This window comes from Charadrius vociferus, unplaced genomic scaffold, assembly GCF_000708025.1.
Source record: "Charadrius vociferus isolate BGI_N301 unplaced genomic scaffold, ASM70802v2 scaffold251, whole genome shotgun sequence".
Classification (NCBI taxonomy): Eukaryota; Metazoa; Chordata; class Aves; order Charadriiformes; family Charadriidae; genus Charadrius; species Charadrius vociferus.
This window is the reverse complement of record NW_009646963.1, coordinates 1679275-1703097: the sequence shown is the minus strand read 5'-3', so window position 1 is coordinate 1703097 and position 23823 is coordinate 1679275. Positions and strand designations below refer to the sequence as shown.

The following is a 23823-nucleotide window of genomic DNA, read 5'->3' as shown; positions in this document are numbered from 1 at the left end:
CTGATAGGCCGCACCCGCCGGGGTGTGTGTGAATGGCTCCTCTTCAAACCGGCAACCTGCCAGAAGCCGGGTCCCCCCTGGGATCAATACGGGGCGCAACGCTGTTTAACGTCATAGAATGGTAAGAGTTGGAAGAGACCTTGAAGAGCATCGACTTCCACCCCCACTGCCATGGGCAGAGACACCTCCCACTGGACCAGGTTGCTCAAAGCCCCATCCAGCCTGGCCTAAAACACCTCCAGGGATGGAGCTTCCACAACTTCTCTGGGCAACCTGTTCCAGTGCCCCACCCTCAGAGTAAAGAATTTCTTCCTAATATCTAACCTAAATCTACCCTCTTCCAGTTTAAAACCGTTACCCCTCATTCTGTCACTACAGTCTCTGATAAAGAGTCCCTCCCCATCTTTCCTGTAGGCCTCTTTTAGGTACTGGGGGGTCGTTAAAAGGTCTCCCTGGAGCCTTCTCTTCTCCAGGCTTAACAACCCCAACTCTCTCAGCCTGTCTTCATAGGAGAGGTGCTCCAGCCTTCTGATCATCTTTGTGGCCCTCCTCTTCATATCTTCATAAGTGATCTGGACAACAGGATCAAGTGTACCCTGACAAAGTTTGCTGATGCTACCAAACCGAGTGTGGAAGCGGTCACTTCGTAAGGGAGAGCCATGCTGCAGAAAGACCTGGATAAGCTGGAAGAATGGGCTAACAAGAACCTTATGAAGTTCAACAAGGCCAAGGGTGAGGTCTTGCACCTGGGAAAACATAATCCAGGAGTGCAGCACAGGCTGGGGATCTACCTGGCTGGGGAGCAGCTCGGTGGAAAGGGACCTGGGGGTCCTGGTGGACAACAAGCTCAATATGAGTGAACAGTGTGCTGCTGCAGCCAAGAAAGCCAACAGGATGCTGGGCTACATCAACAAGGGCATCACCAGTAGAGATAAAGAAGTCATTATTCCACTCTACTCAGCACTTGTCAGGCCACACCTGGGATATTGTGTTCAGTTTTGGTCCATGCTATACAAAAAAGATGTGGACAGACTGGAAAGGGTCACTGGAAGGGCCACAAAGATGACCAAGGGGCTGGGAAGCCTGCCACATACGGAAACGCTGAGAGAATTGGGTTTGTTCAGCCTTGAGAAGAGGCTTAGGGGAGACTTGATCACCACATCCCAGTGTTTAAAGAGTGGCTACAATGAAGATGGAGACTCCCTGTTCACGAGGAGTCACATGGAAAAGACAAGGGGTAATGAATACAAGTTACTGCTGGGGAGATTCCGATTGGGCACAAAGAGAACAATCAGCCATTGGAATAATCTCCCCAGGGAAGTGGTGGATTCCCCATTATTGGACACTTCTAAGATTCAGCTGGACAGGGTGCTGGGACATCTTGTTTTTGTCAAGAAAGGTTGGACCAGATGATCCTTGAGGTCCCTTCCAGCCTGGTATTCTATGACCCTCCTGGGCCTGGCAGGGTAGGAGGCGACAGTGCCATGGCTTCAGCTGTCTGCTCACAGCCCCAGTACAGGCAGGGAGGCTCTCCCTCATCCCAAAACCACAGGTGCCAAAACCCATCCTCCAGCCTGGCACTAGACACAGGTCTCTCCTGGTCCCTGCAGCCTGACAGCAAACCAGGTGACCTCTGTGGTGGTGGGGAGAACAGCGAGGATCAGCTGAGGGGCTTGGGTGGGACAGAGTCATGGCCTGGGAGTGAACTCTTAAGAGATGACAGGCTGGAGGAGGCAGCCTTAACCCTCCTGCTTGAGGGACCTGCTGTCCTCTGACAGCTCTCCCCAGTGTCCTCAACTGACCCCACCGCAGTCCTAATCAAGGCTCCCACTTCAGGACAGCTCTGCCTGGGGCTCTGCCCAGCTGCCCCTGGCACTGAGGAGGCCTCACAGCAGGCAAAAATAGCTGGTGCGCTGGTCACAAGGCTGAGGACCTTGTCATGGTAGTGTGGTAATGTGGGCTTTGTGCCACATGGAAACGTAGGCCTGGGACTTTGACTCCTGTCCTTCTGACCTGCACACACCATAGTGTCGTGCCCGACTCCAGACACGTAGGGACCATCCAGGGAACATCCTGACCATCTCAGCTTTAAGGCACCCCTCACTGCCCGTGGTGAAGCTCCACAGAAGCCTAAAGGTATGAATACAGCAGAGAGAGCAAGTAGGAGAGAGCAAAGGTGTCACTAGGGTCCCCGAGCTACTGCAACAGGGAAAATGCAGCCAAGTAGTCTCGTAAGGGCACTGCTTCCTGCAATGAACATCTCCAGCTCACCAGGTTGCCCAAGCACACCAAGCCCTAGGGAAATACCTTCCTGGCCCTAGAGCTGGCTTTGCCTTGAGGCTGTGATCAAGACAAACCAACACACCCAAAGTATGACTAAGAGCAGTAGGAGTGGCCCCGTTCCTCCTCCCTGCCTCACTGCAACCCTGTGGCTACCCCTGGCCAGAGAGATTGCAGAGACGAAGGAAATTAAAGAATTGCCTAAAAGCCCAGAAGGAGGAGAGCTGGCCTTTTCCTTGCCTCTTCAAAGATCCGGGAGGACCCTGAAGCAGAAGATTAATGATATGTAACTTAAAGAGCATGCAACACTCTGAGGTTTCAGCTTCTGGGGACCAGCCTGGGGACATGATTGCAAGCTTTATTTCAGACGTGTATGGCTCATTCTGGGCTCCCTCGTCTCCTGCCATGCAGCGACTACCAGCTGGCTGGATCTCTTACCAAATTAGGCTTCTTCAGCCCACCTTCCAGCCTGACAGGCTGTCGCAGAAGGTTATACCATGGCTGGCTAGGAACTTCTTTCTAATTTTAAGTCTAAATATATTTGAGATCCAGATGAACTTCTAGGAGAACAAATTAGACTTTTGCCCTAGCATGTATTTACGATGCATGGATCCTGCCCCCTTCACCTTAGCCTCTTCTGTTTTAGATTAAACAAGCCACACTCTCGCAATGGCCACTCACAAGCCTGCTCTCTACCTGCTGCAGGTCAGGACCACCCTTCCTGAGGAGGGATGTCTCGACCAGCATCTACAATGCCAGGGGAAGTGGTACCTCATACTTGTTGGTCTCTCCAGACAATTCTTTGCTGGGCATATCCTTGAACTGAGTACGTTTATTCAGAGCCAAAGCGGCAGCATGTGGGCAGCCTTCTTCCATTGCTTTGGCTCGAGGGGTGCCTGTCATACAGCATTTTGGTGCAAAACACTGCAAATTTTGACAACTGTCCTCTCCCTGTGACTGATGCTGCCTCTCTGTTAGCCAGCTCCTCACCCCCCTTGCCTCTTCCCTGCAGATCCCCTTGCCGGCAGCATTCAGTTGGAGACGAGACGTTACGCAGTTCTGCTCAGACCATCTGTCTCTTGCCCTGGCTCTGAGGGAGAGGGTGGTGTTGGGGTATCACATTTCCACATGAGAAGGTAGGGGTTTTTTTTCCCCCCTCAAGATCCCTTCCGCTCTGCTCCAAGGAATTGCGATAACCCCACGGCTCAAGGAGAAGGGAATGACATTTCTAAAGTTACAGGGAGAGGCTGGGGGGAGGAAAAGGGCAGCGTGGGTCCCGCTGGCAAGGAGGGCTGTGAGAGGTGAAGGAGAGGACATCAGGGGACTGTTGATGGGCAAGGAGGGCTGGAAGAGGACATGTCCTCCAGGTACCACCAGCCCTGTGCTGAAGCACTGCGTGTCCCTCTGTGGCAGTAAATGTTGCTCAGGACCAGTTTGGCACAGCCCAGCAGTACCAGTTGCCCCCAGCGGGATGGGTCTGGACATCTGCACAGCCTGGCTGGGGCTGCGGGGAAGAGCTGGAGAAGAAGGGAGGGAGGGGGGAGATTTAAAAATAGTCCCCATCTCATTTTTGCAGCTGTCATTCACGGTGCGTAAGCAAGCCTGAGGCCTCCCAGCTCCTGTACACACTGTGCCTTACATAATGGGAGACACGCAGGCATCGCTGCGGGCCCGGAACAGGCAGGGACGTGGCATTTACACTGCCCTACCAAAGCCGATGAGTAGCTCCCGGGAGCCTGGGTCCTGGAAACAGCCTCCAGGCTGGGGAAAGCAGCTGGCGTGGCTGGCAGGGGCAACCCAGCCATGGCCACAGGCTGGGGAGGAGGCGAGTGAGAGCTGGGGTGCAGCCCGAAGGTGAAGGCTGGCTTCTCGGTAGGGGCTGCTGGCAGAGAGCAGGAGTTGCCGAGCCCCTGTGGTGCTCCTGGGGAAAATGGCTGTGGGAAGGGGTTGGGAGCTGTGGGGAGGGCTGGGGAAAGCACCGCAGTAGGTCCCGAGGGGTGATTGCCAGAGGGGAAGATGTAGCTGCAGGCAGTGGAGGAGGAGGGGTGCAGAGATGGAAGTGGAGGAGGACAGAGGTTGCAGAGCAGCTTCCCGGGAGGATGAGAAACTGGGAAGCGGTGAGCGGCAGATATGTGAGGACAGGTGTAGGGGAGGAGGAGAGGGACAGTGCTGGGGGGAGCTGATGTGAGGAGGGGTCCGAGGGGGGCAGAGTGGATGGGGAGGGATTTGAGAGGGAGGCAGGGTGAGAAGAGCAGTGCTGGGACTGGTGGGGGCTGGGGAAATGGAGGGTGATCCAAGAGCCTGAGGGAAAGGTGAAGGTCCTTTGGAGCCATAAGGACTGCATATCCTTGTCTGCCTCTGTGGTGCTACAGGCCAAACGCTGCAAAGGGCAAAAAGAGCACTCCACGCCCCCTCCATGTCAGCCACGCTTGGGCTCCAGTGCTGCTCCCACATGCCTTTTCCCTACCTCCCCGAGCTCCGAAAACTGCTGACTTGAGGAAATTCTAGAGACAAGTGGCTGCGCATGTGGCGGCAGGTCAGGAGGACAGAGCTGGGCAGCGGTGGGGAGGCCACCGCTCTGTGCCTGCAAGCCTCAGCCTCCCAGCCTTTCTCATCTAGCAACACTTCCACCCCTCCCACCTTCTGGCCAGGAACTGAGCCATATGTCTGCTCGCTGTAGGATCCTCTCTTCTTCCAAAGATCACCGGCTTGCATGCTTTATACGCCAGCAGCCAGACTGCCTTGGGTAAGGCATGAGTCATTGTGGTGCGGTTATTTAAAGTGTGTCTTCTGAGTGCTCGCCACGTGCCTGTGCTGCGCAGGCTGAGAAGGAAAGCGCTGTCATACCCCAGAGTTTAACACGCAGAGGGCCGGCCACCGAAAGAAACGCTGCGCCCCGGTCAGCTTCTCCCGAAGCAAAGGGAAACCTTGGCATTTCTCAGCAGCCCCCGCCTCAGTGGGGAGAACAACACAGCTCAGCCCAGCCTCAAACAATGCTGAACTATTTCCATAACCACAAACCAACCGTGCTTCACAGGAGGTGACCATGTTGTCACCTGGGAGCTCGGCAGGCCTGGGGCTGGTTTGGCAGCCATGCAGCCACCTGCTGCACGGCAGGCAGCCTCCAGGACAGCACTGGGATGATGCTTGTGTTCTTCTGGTACTGGAGCAGGAGCCAGAGTCCAGCCCTGAAACTTCAGGCAGCTATGGACTTCTAACAACTGTTGGGGAAATGGATGTCTTAGTAAATATTTATGGCATATTCTAACTACTCCCTGCTGTTTTCCATTAGTACTGACATCCCAGAGCAATGACTAAGTCCCAGTGTATGTCCTTCCTGGCTCTGCATCACTCCGCCGGACCTGCTGTGAGCCCGTTGGCCCATGAATGAGTCCAGGCTTGGGGAGGCTCATTCTCCCCCCGCATCCCGCTGGCACCACATGAGACCTCACACACCGTGCTTAAGCTGAGCCTCACCACAGCCACCCTGTCCAGCCCCACTGAGGAGAGGTGGTAGCACTGCCAGCCCTTTGCCTCGTACCCTGGCAGGAGGCTTGAGGGATTGCTGCCAGCCAAGCTGAACCGAGACTGGGCATTTCTAGCGTATGGAAAAGGAGGTGTCACTGGTAAGCGTGACGTCCACATTGGCAATCAGCAGCAAGGAGCTGAAAGAGCAGAGCAGAGTTTTGCAGGGGGGACCACATGAGGGCCTGCTACATGAAAGATCTCAGCTGTGTTTCCTTGCAAAAATTATTTTCTCTGGCCCAGAGCAGGGGAAGTGCCTGCAATCTCCTGATCCAGGACAGCGAAAGTGCAGGGCTGCTCTCACTGGTTGCAGAGCACTGATCTGCGAGGATGCTTCCATAACTTTCCCTTCCTTTGGACCAGGTGCCTCAGAACTGAAACTCAGAACTTCCCCAGATCCTGGCTGCTTCTGCTGCCTCTTGCACAGTCCTGCCCCCCCATTGACCTCTCCGGGAGCTTCTTTTCACAGGGGCGCAATGGCTCCTTGAGCCCACACAAGATCACTTTTCTCTTGTGTTACATACGTCATTTAGCTTCAAAGCATCACAAAAGGTATCAGGGTATTTGTGCTAATTGCTCATCAAGCATTTCCAGGAAAGCCAGGTTCATCTTTTCCAAGACAGCAACAGCAGGAGAGAAATGTGCAAGGCATGGAGCAGTTCTCCTCTCCAGGCCCTGATCCTTCCTGCCTCCTGTTTCTGGCCCGTTGGAGGGCTGCTGTCTCTCTTTCATCTCTCCCTTTGTGTTACTCCTTGATTTCCCCTCCTTCCATCTCCTTTGCCCTCTGTGCTTAATTTTTCTCTTGGCTAGACTTTGATCTTCGCATTTTGCTCAGTCCTCTTCCTTGTCCTTTTCCTTCTCCTCCCTGTGCCTCATCTCTCTCCCCCTTCATTCACCAACCAGTGGTGGCCACAAGCCAAAGCAGTGCTGGAGCTGTCAATAAAAGAGCCCTTCAACTCCTACAAACCATATTACTGCCCCAAACACCATTTCTACCCGAGACCATGGGCTCCAAGCCCATCTGCAGCTCAAACCTCTCTCAGCTAAGCCGTCCTCCTTGCGCAGCTCCACTACACCAGATCTCTGCTACTTGTTGCTACAGCTGTAAAAGTGGGGACTGACACAGCAGGGGAAGGATAGCTGCTATAGCACGTGCTTCATGCACCAGCTCTCCCGTTAATCAATATCAGGCCCATAGAGGCTGATGTTTATTGTCTGTCTTCTCTCTTGCTGCCTGGAGTCCATGTGCTGCAGGCCCCTGCACACCTTGGGAGCTTCACTGCAGTGATGGGACACGTTCAGGGGCTACGTAGAGTCCACTTTGAGCCTGGCCTGACCCCCAGCTAACAAGCACCAAACTGTTCTCTCCGGTCTCTCCCTTCACTATGAAGTAGTTTCTTCACCATCTCATTCATTAGAGGATCTGGAGAGGGGTCAGGACAGAGAGCAACAGTTGCAAAATTATATAGGGCAGGAAGAAGTATTTATGTGAGGCACAGCAGGGCTTTGGGATTCTGCTTCCTATTGGCGATAGTGTCATCTTGATCTTGAGCAAGGCAACACTGAGCTATGAGCCTGTTTGCAAGCTGAGACATCTTGGGCCTGCCTGGTATTAGGCCAGAAAAAAAATTATGGTTGCTGGAAATGGCGCTGACCACGTGGGAGCCAGGACCGTGCTCTGTGGATGGCTCTGACCCCATGCCCGGGCTGGGTGGTGGGTCGCCTGGAGCTGCTTTGAGGTGGGATGATAACCTGATACCTTGACGACGATGTCTGGTGAATTAAGTCCTGTGGTATTTTTGTAATAGCAGAGCTGTGAATCGCAGCTTCCCAGCTAAATTGCACTTGAGTAATGCTCTCATGACTTGACTATCTCCCCAACATTTTAATTAGTCATTTCTGTCTTCCCTACCATGACATGGTATTAGTACAAAATTATTGTTATTAGTACAAAATGGCTGCCCTGACACTCACTGCCAAACAGCTCTTTGCAAGATGGGGCTGTATTCCAGTAGCAAGGGGTGTTCTTGAAGGTGTTTCTGGAGCCGTTGGGGGAAAAAAACATCAACATACTGGGCACAGACCCAAGAGCAGACCTTTGGACCCGTTTTCTTCACAGCCCACTTGGGGACTGACACCCAAGGGCCATAATGCTCCCACTGAAGTCAACTCTGATATTGAGCCCAACAGAAGCAGAAGCAGCCCATGGGGAAGGACAGCAATGACAAGAGCTTGGGACAGAGAAGATTCAGAGGGTCCGTGTACCCTGACTCCTCCGTGTGCCTAAGCAAGCAGAGCTGCATCTATACTGCTGCTTTATACAGAGCACCGCAGCAGCAATTTGTACTCATAGATAACACAGCATGGTGATCACAAAAACCTGCCTCCCTTTTGGCTTGAGCAATTAGCCCATACTCGACGTTTCCATTAGTAAGCGAACTGAATGATGGCATTAGGTGGTTTGACATAATCCTGTTTGCCTATAAAGAATATACCAACTCCTGCTTCTGTAAGCACAGTGGGAGTCAAACTGCATCAACAGCTTCTTTGGTCATAGCTCTAAGCCTCTTTTTAACCAGTTCTTCAACGTGCTTGGAAAAATCTTCTCATGCTCTTGCTGCGTGTCAAGTTGCACGTTCTTTGCTGCACTGCCCATGCACTTCTACAGTTTCCACTGTCTCTCTTCAGCCTCTCCTCTCCTCCCTCCCAGCTTCCCTCCATAGCTTTGCTTTGGGGTCAGTCGTTCCCAAGTGCCTCAGGCCATTTGTGGTAGACATGAAGCACAGGAATTTGGGAAGACAAAGGCGTCTTTCATCAGACAATGACATTTATGCCCCTCTGTCATCATATTGCATCAACATGCATGGTGTGTCAATGCCCCATTGCCACTTTGCTTCTGATTAAACACCTCTGGGGTTTAATGAGTTTTCCTCCTGCTGTAAACCAGTGATCATGGGTATGGTCACCCTAGTAATCCCAGGATAATTTTGGACATCCTGGGAGGGGTGGCAGAGCCAAATGCAGCTGCAGCATCCTTCAAAGGCGGAAGGGTGTTTTGGAGACTTCCACAAAGCAAGAATCCACCTTGCAAAACCCATCATCCCAGCTGGTCAGCAGAGACTGGTCTCAACAAGCTGTTCAGAACGAGCTCCCCTCGTCTCCAGCCACACTTCTGCAATCCTCGCATCTGCCACCTGCTCTGTCATTAACTCCTGGGCCATAGCCAAAGACTGTGGCAACACCTGAACTACTAATTGGGCTATTGCGGCAGCGCTAACAGAGCTGGGACGCCTCTGCCAGCCAAGCCAACTGCTCCAAGATGTGCCAGTGTGCAGCCAGTGCTCCCGCTGTGCTTGGAAGTCCCTCCGTGCTGCAATGCAGCGACGAGCTCCCTCAGCTACGTGCCATGCAGATATTTTTGGAAATGCTGTTTGGCTGCACGGAGGTCAGCTGTTGCCAGCCAGGCAGGGCACGTGTGGGAAGTGGAGAAGACCAGGAGGAGCTTTTGGTGGGGAAAAAAAAGGGAAGCAGGCTGATCACAGGTGAACGGCACAGGGGGGATGGGTCCAGCAGGAGGCAAAGGTACCACGGGGAGACATATTGCTGCTCACTGGTGGCAGGACTCTCCCTTGCACCCTGCTGCTGGCTGCTGTTTTCTTGCAGGATCAGACCACAGCATTTAGGGAAAATAATCCATTGGAGCAAGAAAGATAGAGAGGTGAGGAAAAAGAGAAGACTGAGGCTCTAGAGAAGAAGACTTCCCAAGTTCCCCAGGTGGATGAACTCCCACCTGGAGAATACCAGCACCAATGGTCTCATAGCCAGAGAGCTGGAAAACACTTCCACACTCTTGGGGTCTTCCTATAGCCTCTGGCAGCAGATGCATGTAACAGCAAACATTACAGAGATGTTTCCTTCTCTATTTGTTCACCTTCCTTTCTAGCATGCTTGGTGAAGCGCATCCGCAAGGGAGAGCAGACAGACTCAGCTGTGGGCCACCGTGAGCCTTAACTCCCTGAGGTCCAACCTGCTTTTTTTGGCAAGGTGTGAAGAGGCCAACATTCACCCAGTACAACCAAATGCTTTGGCAGGGCAGGCTCCAGGCAGGAGCGAAGCTGGCTGTGCCCCTGGGTAGGAGGCTTCGGAGTGGCTGAGAGGTGGAGAGCCATGGCCCTACAGCCTGCTTTGCCGGTAGCAGAGCCTGGAAAGCCAGACACTGCCACCACAAGATGAGTAAGATCCTGCCAAGTGACAATTATGTCCAGAAGGAAACGCAGCTCCCTTCAGGAACAGCAGTTACTAATTGCCCCACCAATATGTTCAGGTGAAGAAGAGGGTGACCAACAGCCTTGCCAGGCACTGGGGGAGAGGAAGAGGTCTCTATGCATTTCACAGAATCACAGAATGGTCAGGGTTGGAAGGGACCTCTGGAGATCATCTAGTCCAACCCCTCCGCCAGAGCAGGGTCACCTACAACAGGTTGCACAAGACGGCGTCCAGGTGGGTTTTGAATGTCTCCAGAGTGGGAGACTGCACTGGCAGGGCAGTGGCACAGCCTGAGATGGAGACCTTGCAGGGAGAGGGGGCAAAATTAGACAGTGAAGTAAATGGGGGTCCCCTTGCTAATTGTACCTTCCTCAGCAGAGTTGTATCACAGAAAAATACCTGGGGAGGGGATTTCTTTTGTGAGATCATTGCCAGCTCCCCGTACCCAAGTCCGTCAAGGTCAACAAGTCTCACTGGATAAAAATCAATGGGGTTTTTCGAGGCAAACACAGTGACACCCCCCCCCTTTTACCTCCCAGGCTGTGGAAGCCAAAAGGCACCTTCAGCCATTTGCGGGGAAGCTTTGCTACACCACTGAGGAGAGATGGGCTTCCCCAGTGGGGTGCTGTGGTCTTACTTTTGTGGCTTCCTCATGGTAATGTGGGGCTCCCACCAGCTCTTGCAGCCCTACGTGGGCAGAGCAGCTCTGGGGCAGACATTTGCGCAACTTTGCAGGACACCCCAGGTATGTTAAAGGAAGATGTCCAGCCCTGACTGGTTCTGGACTATGAAGCTCTACTGGCCAGGCAAGGGAAGGGTCAGCACACAGTTACTAACACAGACCTCCACTTCCTAGTGATGCTTTGCAGATTCCTGTTGTGGTCCTCAGACAACCTCGTTCAACCAGTTTATCCTGCTTTCCAGGAAAGCTCAGTGGCAGGGGGACAGAGATCTGTTGGGTGCTGCTGGAAGACCCATGTGTCCCTGCAGCAGCTCTTGGCAGTCACTCTGTGCACTCAGAGCAGCCAGAGCTTCGGTCTCAGGCACCCCACAGTATAGAACACTGGGGCCAAGGTTGGATGGACTCAGGTCTTGTCATAGCATTTTAAGGTGCACATTGGGAAGCCTGGAGTTTTTTCTTAAAAATATAAAGGAGGAAAATCTCCTCAGCCGTGATGCTGTCTCTGTGTTGAATATCTATATGACAAAGAGATGTGGTCAGTGGCTTTCTCCTGCAATAAATACCAGTCTAATATGACTTTGATGGAGTATGTGTTGGTTAGATGTTGTATTACCGTCTACTTGCTATGGGGCTATTGAAGTCCCCACTATCACCTTTGTAACCACTGGCTTTGGGAAGGTTTCTACTTAAGTGCACTGGTTGGTCAAAAAATTCCCAGAATAAGTATCTCCACAGAGGAAAATAATCTTTTTCAAAGAGCACTGTGCCTTTGGAGAAGAGAATGATTCCAAGATTAAAAATAAAGTCTTATCAGAATAAAATAATCTTTCTTAGCTGGCTTTGTACCAACCAGGTAGTCTCAATGGCCAAGTTTCCAGAAGGACCAAGTGAGGTCTCCCTTGTGTGGTTTTACTCACTTGATCTGTGCTGTGATTTACAGTCTGGAATATAGGAAAGTTCCTTTGCTTATGTTTCCAAAAATCAGCAATTTGTGGTTCCCTGTGCTGATGTGGTAGCACTTAGGCTGTAGGTTATAGCATTCAATGCCTTCTCCAAGACTGACTGCTTACACAGCGAGACTGCTCTCCTCGGCAGCGCTGGGCACCTTCGGCTCTGCCTCAGTGCGTCACAGCCCACCTGTGCCCTTTCTGGGTTTATTTTGCTGGATCCTATTTTTGTCTGGGTTTGTCAAGCCCTTTCCCTCCCTTGGTGGATGGCTGGCAACAGCGTGGCTGCAAGGGATAAGCTGTCCTCCCCTGGCATGTCTCCATCCCATTCCTCTGCATCATCTCTTTTCCCATTCGGAGCAGCTCATAGCGCTGTCGGGATCAGCACGAGGTGGCAGGGGAGACCGATGGGTGCCAGCCCTGGTGCTCGTGCTCTCCATGAATGCAGTGAAGCCGTGGCCCATCCCCAAGCCTCGGCGTCTCCATGTCTGTGCTGGAGGCGATGACAGCACTGTGACTCACGGGTGGCCTGCGAGAGCTGGTCATGTCCCCAGAGGGGTACCACCGTGTCAGGACCAGTCCAGAGGGAGAGTTGGAGGATGATCATGCGTGAGAGTGACAAGCAGGTGGGGACAGGGAGGTTACGCTGGGCTCTGCCGGCCGGGAAGGAGGCTTATGCAGCTGCCGCCCATGTTGGGTCACCAGGAACACACACCGTTTCACTGGGTGGTGACGGGAAGAGGAGAGCTGCAGCCTTCCTGCAACGTTTGTGCTTGTGTGTCAACACCTCGGATGTCCCCAGGGTGCTGTCCCCCTTCCCTCTGCTCCTCTCTGTCCTCCTCCAGCTCATGTTTGCGGTCTTCCAAACGTCTCTGCTGCTCCTTTCCCCCACCATGCTGCCGCTCTGTCCCCCCCAAGGATGCAAACCCCAGAGCTCCTCCAGCAGGTGAGGTACCTTCAGCTTCACCCCCAGTTTTTTTCCTACGTGCCCACGGCCCCTCACCGGCCCTGTGTGTGGTGTGAGCACTGTCGCTTCGGCAGGCGGCAGGCTCTGCGGCTGATGCTGCTGCATCCTCCCCGCTGCAGCCGGGTGCTGCGCAGCGATGCTGGGCAGAGGCAGGGATGGAGGGCGACCTTGGTAGATTTTTGGAAAGGCAGCCAGGGCCTGCTGTGATGTTGCTCAGGCCTCTGTGGGAGCCCGGAGCGGCACATGTTGACACTGAACCCGACCGCAGGAAGATCAGGAAATGCGCCTGTTGCTGAGGGAAGCTGGACTTGGTCCTTGCCTGAATTCTCTGAGCTCTGTGGTCAACGTGAGGCCCATGGAAGAAGCGTGTCCTGCTGCAGCAACACTGCCCGTTGCCCTCCCTACGCATCACTTTGGGTTTGGTTTTGGGTTGGTTTTTTTTTTTTCCTGATGGAAGCCCCAAGCTGCACGTCCTGCAAGCAGTTTCTGACTGATTCACTTGAAGGAAAACTTTGTCCTTGGTGGAAACACCCTGCCGAGTGGGAGGGACACACTCCCTCCTGGGGATCTGCTTCCTTCAGCAGTCAGGCTGCGCCGGCAGCGCGGCAGGCTGCACCAGGCTAACAAAAATAAGCAAACCCCCCCCCTCAACTACGTCTCAGCAACTGAGGAATAACACAGGAACCACACTCGCCACCTCGGTGTTCAGTGAAGAGGGAGCGAGTTCCCCCACGGCTCCACCTGCACCATTCCCTGCCCCTCCTCAAGGCAAAGCAGCAAAATTTGACCCTGAACTTTCTTCGCTGAGATCTTCTCCTAACCTCCTGCTGTGCCTCTGAGGGCTTCTTGGGGGAAAAAAAAATCCCGTGTCCCTCCCAGGCACAGGCACTTACCACGCTGGAGTCACTTTTGCCGCTGGCAATGGCCACACACAAATTGGCCATCACGCAAATTGGCACTTCACTGACCAGTACAACCCAAAAGCACCGTGCCTGCTGGACAGGGCTTAGCCATGACCGAGGTGTTTGGGGCTGGGGGGGTGACAGCTTCACTCTTTAGCAGCTTTATAAAAAGCAGACTGGGTTTCTGGAGGTGATGATGCAGGTGGCGGCTGCCGGGGTGCCAGTGGAAAAACAGCTCTGCAAGGGCCGGGGTGAGCGTGTTCCCGGCCCTGTTTGAATTGGAGCCTGGCCATAGAAACCGAAGGAAAAAGCACAAGGTTTGGGAGGTGGCTAACCTTGGCCACAGCCTGCCCCTGGGCTGGTGCCTGCGCTCCAGCGGAGGACACACACACGGGGTGGGAAGAGGTGGCTGTCCCTCTGTGACTGTGGCATCTACCTCACCCCTCGCACCGGCTGGGGCCGGGGGCAGCGCCCAGGGCCACAGCCACGTGAGCGAGGAGCAGGTGGCGTTGGCAGGAGCCATCCTTGGGGATGCCAAGGACTCCGCAGGTCCCGGCTCCCCCACCAGTGGTGTTTTTCCACCTCCCAGTCCCGGCATGACAGCAGGCACCGGGGTGCAGGAGGGACACCCGCTATTGGCTGCACCTGCGCCATGTGTTATTCAATCCCAATAGTCCCAAGTCTCTGGGAGGCTCTGGAGCAGCGGGAGATGCTTCTCCTGCTGGAGCAAACTCAGGCTGTTTTGCTGGGCCTGTATTTAACACACAGTCCATGACAAAGCTGTCTTGCAGCTGGCTTTTCACACTTGCATAAGGTTTTTCTCTGGGCTCCAGCCCCCTCCCTCTCCCAGAACAGCCCGATTCATGTCAGAAGCTGCTGCTGTCACAGACTGAAAAGCTCAAGGCTGAAGCGTGGCATTTTCTACCCAAACTGTCTCCTCCTTTCAGGTGGAAGCCCGCCTGCTTGGTGACTCAAGTCGCAAGTTTCCTTCTTAATAACGGAGTCCCCTGTGACGAGTGTCTAAACAACACCCCCACGCCCCTCGCTTTGGAGGTTTCGGGAGACAAGTCCCATCTTGTTGCCGTGCCTTGCTGGAGCACCCTATGTGGGGACTGACTCGGTCACTGCCCAAACAGCCGGCAAATATTCCCACACCCAAGCACCACCCCACACCAGCCGAGCGCAGGGCTCCGACACCTCTTCGTCTCTGAAGGCTGACGGAGGGCAGATCCCCATCCCCATGCTCTGCTGGGCTCCCCTCCCCTGCTGCACACTGCTTTGAGGCAGGCAGAGGAGCATTTCACCTCCCCACACCCTTCAGGCTCCCCGAAACAGCACAGGAGCAAATCCCTTGGGAGGAACAAGGCTATACTAAGCCTTTTCCCTAATCCCTGCCCAGGCTGCACAGCTATCAGCTGTAAACTAACTCCAGGCCCTACTGCTCAGCGTACCTGTGCCCAAAAAGGGAAAGGCTCCGTGCCTCCCTGCGTCACAGCCAAGCAAATGCAGGGCAAGGATCAGGAAGGCACATACTCGCCCTCGATTTTCCACTTCCAGAAGCATGTCTAAGGGTAAAAGTTTGTGCCTGCTTTAGATAAATGATTACAAGGGGTTTGAGACACAAAGGGGAAAAAATAGTTTTGTTGCTTAGCAGAGTGTGACAGTCACGTGGTGTGCAGCCGGCGTGAGCAGCAGCCCAGCTCCCGGGGCTCGCAAAGCCAAGGGCAAAGCCAAGCGCAAGCTCCTCCAGGAAGAAATTCAGGCTAGAGGGGTGGAGGGGGCATGGGTAAGGATGCTAGCAGGAGCCAGCAGCCAGTACCAGTTCCACATTTGGTTTCCTCAAGTATGTTCAGAGAAGCTCCCTTCAACAGCTTTTTAAGGAGGCGGCACAGGGAGCTGTGAGCCACCCCTGGAGGAGGCAGCAGGAGAGCAGTGGGGCTGGGGAAAGCTGGGTCACGCAGCCATACGGCACACATCGAGTCAGACAGGCATTTCAGCATCTTCCTCAGCACAGAGGAGCCATCTCATCTCATTTTGCTAAAAAGCAGCAGCTCTGGTTAAAGCTGAGCAACGAGAGGTTAGAAAGAAAAGGGAAACAGAATCAGACCTTTATACTCACTGCTTGTTTTCACTGCTATGAGAAGTCAACTTGGATGAACATTCCCAGTAGAGAGGGCATGGCCCTGCACACGCACCTTGAAGGTTCCCTTTCCTTAGCAAGTACCCCAGATGCCCCAGGGTAAACCCAAACTGATCTGCACAGAGGGAAGAGAAATCAGCCCCCTCACAGCACCTCCCTCTGCAAAAACCACTGCCTGGGAAGGGTCCATCCACCCCCTGCAACCACACCAGGCAGATCCCAGCCCAGCCCTGCAGGTGATGGCAGCAGGCAACTAGCTGCCACAGAAGCTGGGTATTTTAGGAACTCTGCTGATTGACTGAAGGCCTCCGAGGCACAAAGCACCAAAAGCAAAGCCTCCCCACTCCCTCCTCTCCCTGCTTCCAGGGAGCTGAATCACTGCAGGGCCCAGGGAAGGCCAGGCACACCGCCACTTTTTCCTATGCCACTGCTATTCTGGGCAGTGCCAGAGGTCAGGGAGACAGCTGCCTGCACCGCCTGGCACAAGCCTGGGCATCACTGGGCTATTCCTAATGCAGCGAAACCTCTGCGGAGCACACTGCAAAACAGCGACTGTGCCTGCAAGAAGACGACGTCAAGTGCTGGTTCATCCGCAAGCAGGCAGGGAAGGCGGCTTGCGTCCTTCCTTGCACAGGCACAGCAGAGGTGTTCTCACCCCACCGAGCACACACCACACAACAACGGGTTATTATATCATGCTTTTAATACAAACTTAAAAAAATCTGGAACAATAGAAACTGTACAGATTTGATCAACCTTTTTGTGTTGGTTTTTTTTTTGTTTTGTTTTTAACTAAATCTCTAGACACACCAATGTCCCGTTCCAAAATATTGCACAACATTCTGAATACAAAACTCTGATTGTATTCCTCCTTCGCTAAAGAAAAAAAAAAAGAAAAGAAAAAAAAAAAAAAAAAGACAGCAACCCCCTGGTTCCCCCTCTCAGTAGCCCCCTTCTCGGAAAGAAACCCAAGCAGAGCACACACAGAAACCCTCTGCTCAGAGACATACAGACTTCTGTCCTCTTTCACTCCTCTCCCACAAGGCAACTGTCAATTCACTCCTTGGAGAAGGGCGGGAGGAAAAGGAGGGAGGCAGGAATCTTCACCGCTTCTTTTTTTTTTAAAGTTTTTTTCCTGAAAAAATATTTTTTCTCTCCTCTTTTTAAGAAAAAATCTTGAAAAGAAAAAAATTACAGTTTTTTTTTTACGTTAGAAATATACATATATTATATATACCTCTTACATTTTACAAATGTAGCAAATTATTCAATACAAACGGACATCAACAAAAAGAACACAAACCCATAAAAAATAAAAGTTAAAAAAAAAATTCTCTCTTCTCTTCCTAAGAAACCAGGTAAATTAGTGCAGGTTTTTAAAAAATAAAATTGAAGCTGAACGCCTACATCCAAGACTAGAAAAGACCCGAAAAGGCCATTAGTTTCCATTGCTGCCTGTCACTGGAGGAACGTTTCTGAAGCACGCTTTTTTCCTTTTAAGATACAAAGAGGTTGGTCCCTCCTCTTTTCCTCCTTCCACTCACACCACTAATTTTTAAAGCAGGTATAATACGTGTGGCAGGGCAAAGCAGCATCAAAGCTTCACACACACACAAGCAGGTGGCCAGGGGGGGCATCCCCACCTCTCCCCCTCCCTCCCTCTGCCGGAGGAAAACACGCTGTCCCGCAGCAGCGGCTCACAGGTGGCTTTGTTAGATGTGGGGACAGTGTGGGGGCAATTGGACCGGGTCCCGCCATCGCGGGCTGAGCATCCCTCAGTCTAGTGTGGTAAGTGGGCCGGCACTCAGCAGCACACTCCTGGGGAGAAGGACGTGGTGGCAGTGGTAATGTCCCTAAGTAAGGGTGGGTTTAAAAAAAAAAAAAAAAAAAGGGAAACCCAACAGCTCCGCCATTCCTCAGCAACTCGTCCTAGTCTGGAAACCCACAGGGTTGAGGCCACGAGCACCAGTTTGGGGGAAGCTAGCTGGGCTCTGCTCTCCTCACCCACCCACCGCATTGGTCATCGCTCGACGGCAAGTAGCCTGCTTGGGAACCCACGCTGGGTGTGAGGTTGGGACCGGGTCTCCCCCAGTCACACAGCGAGGGGAAGGGTGTGCTGGAAACTCCTTAAAGAGCTCCTGGCAGTGGCAGTCTCCCTGGGACAGCCCGCTACCTCTGCAAAGGCTCACTGGTGACACAACTACAAGAGGGCTGGAGTGCCTTCGTCTCGGCTTGAGGGAAGGGAGCAGGACAAGCACGAGTTCAAGCCCATCTCCCCTGAAATAGGGTTGTCTTGAAAGAGCATGCTGGTTCGACAGATACAGGATAAGTGGGTTTCAGAGGGTGCTCCAGAGACATCATTAAAAGAAAACCAAACCTCAAGTTTGCAAGGCAGCAAAAAGCTTATTTTTTCCTTTAAACTGAGAACTTCAAAGACTGGAGTCTCATCATCTCTCTCTCCTCTTTGCATGCTTCCATACTCCCACAACAGCTGCCAAGGAGACCTCCTTCCCACCTAGAGAGCCTCCACCCTACCTGAGCAAGAAGCAGCGCTCCTTCGGCTTCCTATGAAGGTGGGTTTTGGAGCCCCTGACGCAGAAGCAACCTAGCTGAAAAGCCATGACCACCCAACTGCAGCACATCATCCCGAGGAAAGCTGCAGGGGGGGTTCCCAGATCCCGGCCCTGTGGTGGGGAGGTAGCATACATTCACATGCTGGGACAGCCTCCTGCCTTCAGAGTGCCCATCCCTGCTCTGCTCTAAGCCTGCCACCATCCACACTGACGTGATCTGGCTGGAATGATGAGTTTATGGTAGGTGCTTCCCTTCTGCACCAGATCAACCACCTCCTCCCACCCCTCCAGAAGGGCAGGGGAGGGGATTTAGTCAGGTACAAACCTGGCCAAAAGCACAAACCCTTATGCTACCACTCAAGAGAGCACCTTCAACAACATAGCCCTTTCTCTTCCTCAAAAGTCGTGCTGCCTCCAACTAAAAAAAGAAGGAATTCCCTCTCCGAGACAAGACAACAAATTCACAGCAGGGAATGAGAACTCAGACCTCCGAGGCCACCCCAGGTGGATGCTGGTCCCTGCTACTGGGGAGAAGGTCCAGGAAGCAGGGGCAGGATCCAAGTGGGGCTGCCTGGCTCAGCACCACCTCCCCCAGCCGCAGGGACAGGTGGATGGTGTTTCTACACCTCAGTGTTGTCACCTGGACCGACCGGATGGCCCCGAGAGGGCACGGAAAGGCCTCCTTGCTCACATGCTGAAGGGGACAGCAATCAGAGTCACTCAGGCCAAAGCCCTGTCCTGTAGCTGTGGCTGGAAGTGCAGATGAGGAATGGAGCGGGAAGAAGCCATTTCACAGTAATGCTCTGCCCTCCCTGCTACGTGCTGGGAGGCGGTCAAGGAGTTAGTGCTTTTCAGCACACAGACAGAACAGCTGACACCAGCCCAGGCTGGAGCAACAAGAGGACAATGGTCTACGCCTGTGGGCACAGTAGATGCTCTCCGTCTACACGCAGAGCTGTAACAGAAAAAGCAAGCTCACCCACCCATTTCTGGCTAGCACGCAACGACAGCGTGTGTCTCCCCACCGATACTGACTCATCCTCTCCCCATCCCTCCTCCAGCCTCCAGCGAGGTGGTACGAAGAAGACATCCCTACACCCAGCTGGAAGTACCCTATGTCCAGCGCTGGGAGCGGTAGTGCAGGGAATCAGGAGCATCGTGACCTATGGTTGCGCCAGTCCTGGGGTGGGGGAAGGGGGAACACAAACCAAAAAAGTCCCAAGACTCATCTAAGGAGTAAAAAAGTGAGTAGGAAAAAAGCACAGGGACTGAGTTAAAAAACAAGTCAGTGCTTCAGGAGCGTTGCCAGCACAGCGCAACAACACTGGGCTCTCTCTTTTCCCAAGAAGCTATATTTATAAGATTTGAGTATTTTCTGTATATTTCTATTTTTCTTTTCTCTCCCTCTTTATTGTTTGTTTTGTTCTTGTTTTCCCCCACCCCCACCCGCCCTCCCCACCCCAAGATACTCTCCTTCCTTGTTTTCAGTTGGCAAGGACGACAGGCTGGAACGACTGGGTGGGATACTGCATGGCATTCAGGTTGTAGCTGAGTCCTTCCACGAAGGGAGACTTCTCCAAAAAGAGGCTGTTGGTGCTGCCACCGAAGACCTGAGCCATATCAAAGGTACCACCCGTGCCGGTGTTGAACTGCGATGCCGGCGGGATGCTGCTGGCCTGGCTCTCACTGTTAACACCCTCAAAGAAGAGACGGCTGGCTCCGGGTGCCCCGCCGCTGTAAACGAACTCCTTGGCGTTGGGGGAGAGCTGCGACTGCGGTGCTTGGCTCCCAGTGCTCCCGACGAAGTTCAGAGAGTGCATAGACAGGGAGAGGCCCTTGTGCTTCAGCAGGTTGGTGGTGGGAGACCTGACCATCCTCGGCTGCTGCCCAGCCCCTGCTCCGCCGCCCCCTCCTCCGGCTCCTCCACCCTTCTTCATCTTGGTAGAGCCAAACTTTGTGGCAGCAAATGTGGCAGTGGTGAAAGTGATGGGCTGAGCAGAGCGAGGGATGAAGGTAGGGCTAGGAGACTGGCCAAAGGAGGGGGACGGAGAGTTGGATAGCGAGTTGTCCTGGCTGCCGATGGGGACAAATACCTGGGCATCAGGGTTAAAGCTGCTCTTGATTTCTTTGTCCAGCTCTGCGGCGCTGCAGCCCTCGCTGTCATCCAGGTAGAGGACCTTAACAGAGCCCTTCTCACCAATCTGGTAGGAAACCTCGAAAGGATCGATCCAGACACTCAGCTCTTCCGGCACATTGGCACGCACATCCTCCACAGCCAGCCCACTCCGTTTGGCCGCCAGCTCCACCACCGGATCCACTGTCTCCCCTATATGAACACAGCGATAGCCAGATCCCTTCAGAGGCTTCTCTGGGTACCAGTGACCCTCATATTTCTTCTTCAGCAGGCGCTCTAGCTCCTCACCAAACAGGTCTGCCCGCCTCCGAGGAAGCTTGTTGTACAAGTATGAGATGATGAAGTTAAGAGCAACTTTGATCTCCAGATGCATACTCCCTTCGCAGCAAGCAAGTCAGGGCAGTGTATTAAAAGAGACAAAATGACACACACGTAGACAAGATTTGGCTCCAAACAGACCTTTTCTTCTTCAGCAGGCGCTCTAGCTCCTCACCAAACAGGTCTGCCCGCCTCCGAGGAAGCTTGTTGTACAAGTATGAGATGATGAAGTTAAGAGCAACTTTGATCTCCAGATGCATACTCCCTTCGCAGCAAGCAAGTCAGGGCAGTGTATTAAAAGAGACAAAATGACACACACGGAGACAAGATTTGGCGCCAAACAGACCTAGGGAAATAGAGAAAAGGATGAATGAAGACAAGAGAACAAAACAACTCTCCATCCATTGAGATAAACAGACACGCTTTTTTTGTTAACACGAGCAGTTTGCACAAACACTAACAAGCAGTGATGCTCTCTAGGAGAGCCACCCCACATCTACTGGCCCTGAAAACAGAGATATGCTGGTAAGGAGGAGTCTCCCTGCTCCTCTACAGAAGAGGTAATAGTGTAGCTACTACCCGCACATAGCCACGTACATTATACTTACCTCACTGTCAAGTACTGCTGCCGAAACCCAGCAGGCCAACTGTCTGCTCTGGCAGAGCTATTTCAGCACATCTAACATGCCTCTCTCTGCCCTGGCACTCAGCTGCTTCCAGCACGGCTCACCTGCACCAGTCTCTCCAGAACATAAGCACACCACCTGAACAGCCTCGTGACACGCTCAGCAGCTTGTGCAGAGACCTGCTCGCGCTCAGGACGGCAGGGCCAGCCTCTCCTCCAGGAGGCCGGGTGGTCGTGCCGGGTGCTGCGTCCTGCTGGCACAAGCGCAGAAGGGACGAGAAGGAGCGAGGGAGGGTGCTGAGGCACCAGCTGCCAGTCCATGTTTACTATCCCCTTGACTGGCAGGCATATATCTTATTAAGTGTACCCAGTCGAAGCTCTGCCTAGCTACAAGCCTAAAAATCCCAGTTTAATTCAGCTGGGGGGGAGAGGAGGCAGGAAACCTGTGCAGGGTCACAAAACACACGTGCCAACAGCCTGTCCAATACAGTTCACATCGCTTATCCCTGGGCAGAAGGAGGATGAGCTCCACCAGGATCCAGTACCTACTTAATAAAAACTGAAATTGCTTGCCAGAGACTGAAGTAATCCTCCTTCCTTCCCTCCCTCCCTCACGAGCAAGTCTCTGAAATGGAGAGAACCCACAAAAGCACAACGCAAAACCACAACACTCAACTCTCACATTATACACAGATTTGCAAACAATGTTTGTCTGAGTACAAAAAAAACCCAGGTAGGTCAGCACTGCACTCCGTCACTCATCCAAAGAAAACGAATACCACAGACATTTTAAGAGGAAGCACACTTCCAGTAGCCTCCACACCTCTCTAGGGGGAAGCAGAATATCCAGTTTTTAATTGGCAGCTTAGTCAGAGGCCGCTCTGTTTTCAGCTGCCCTCACCTTGCTCAAACAGACACACCATGTTCAACCATCTTCCTTAAATGGGATTCGGGGATGCTCTCACGCAGCACTCAAGCCAGTGTTTATGACTTGTGCCAATTATTTGGGGGTGGGGATGGAGATGGAGTACAAACACACAGTGTCAGCATTTCCCTAAAAAGCCGGGAACCCTGGCAGCACAACCAGGTATCCACGCTGGCCTAGGTCAGGAGGGAGAAAAAAAACTGACCAGACTTGTTTGCTTGGTCTAGTTCAGCAGACAAGAAGGATTAACAAAATTTTAAAGAAACCCTCAAGCATTTTGAGGCTTTACTACCAAAAAAAGGGGGTGTTGTTTCTATGCCTTTTTCTGTACTAGTCTGAGCTCAGACAGGCTTGGCTTCAGGTTGATGGTAACCAGAAGCAGATCCCACACCTCATATCCTCCAACAAGGTGGTCAGTTCTGGAAGGAGAATCCCCTTGGGTTGACTAGGCAACAAGAAAAAAATACAGGAATGAGGGGATGGAAAAGCAGGAAAGAAGTCTTGCCTTTAAAACCTGCTTTAAGGAATTACTGTAGTGTAACAACTTTTGGTAGGTCACTGAGACCTGACCAAGTTCAAAGAGATCAACACCAAAGAAATAAGCAACCAGTTTTTCAGAGAACAGCAAGAAGCCGTTTTCAGAAAGCAGGAATCTTGCCACAGAGACAGAGCCCTTTCCAGAGAAAATAGCATGAAGCAGACCCCCAAAAGCACACGCCTAAGTGTTAGCAAGAGCTTATATAGCCCACACTACCTCAAGAGGGGATTACATACAGCCCTCTCACTCCTAGGGCTTTAAGGCGTCGGAGGGAGAGGACAGCTTGGGATCCCAGCAAATTAAGCAGGAAGAGAACAGCCAGTTTTGTAAGTCTTAATTTGTGTGATAAATTCTAATCCAGATCCAAAAATCTATTAAGAAATCAGAAATTACAGATTGGGAAAGGAACGGAGGCCAAAATTTGTTACCACCCTATTTGCAACACAAATGCCTCCGCATACTTTGAGGAGCCCACATCCTCATCAACCTTCTGCAGAAGGCAGCAAGTAGATACAATTATAAATCATTGCCGCCTTTTTTTTTTCCTTTCTTTTCTTTAAGAAGTAACCCCCTTCCTAAGAAGGGAATACTTTGTACCTTGACTATGAAAAAGATGAGTTAATTAGTCTAATAATACCAACAGCTGCCAAGTTAGCCGCCTATAACTGACACTTGCAGAAGGCACAGGAAGTCAGAGGTACCACCGACTCCTCAGGTTGTTGACATGGTAAGATGTGCTCCAGCAGGACCCCCCCAATCTCTTTCTACTGCACCAAAATGTGATAACATAGTAATAAAATAATAATAATTAAAAAACCAAACAGCTGAAGCAGCACGGCTCCAATACAAGAAACAACTAAATATCAACTGTAAAAGGTATTCTGACAAGTCTTCCATACGGAGAAGCTTGCCTGGAGACGATCTCCAAAACGAAGGCGTGCTGTACCGTGGGCAGAACATCAAGGTGCCGGCAGGGAACAAAGGGCTGTTCCTCTGCTCTG

General features: G+C 52.6%; 2 protein-coding genes across 2 annotated transcripts in view; one reads left to right on the top strand and one right to left on the bottom strand.

The window, feature by feature from the left end:
• The first annotated feature begins 15351 nt into the window (after positions 1–15351).
• Positions 15352–23823, top strand: part of ACO2 (aconitase 2, mitochondrial) — a 44215-nt gene continuing 35743 nt past the window's right edge. The window contains exons 1-2 of the mRNA XM_009895282.1: positions 15352–15355; positions 17568–17671. Coding sequence (XP_009893584.1) covers positions 15352–15355; positions 17568–17671 — 108 coding nt within the window. The remainder of the gene's footprint in view (positions 15356–17567; positions 17672–23823) is intronic.
• On the bottom strand, positions 19588–20869 carry TOB2 (transducer of ERBB2, 2). The gene has a single exon (XM_009895245.1). The coding sequence runs from the start codon at positions 20787–20789 to the stop codon at positions 19767–19769; it is 1023 nt and encodes a 340-aa protein (XP_009893547.1). The 5' UTR covers positions 20790–20869; the 3' UTR covers positions 19588–19766.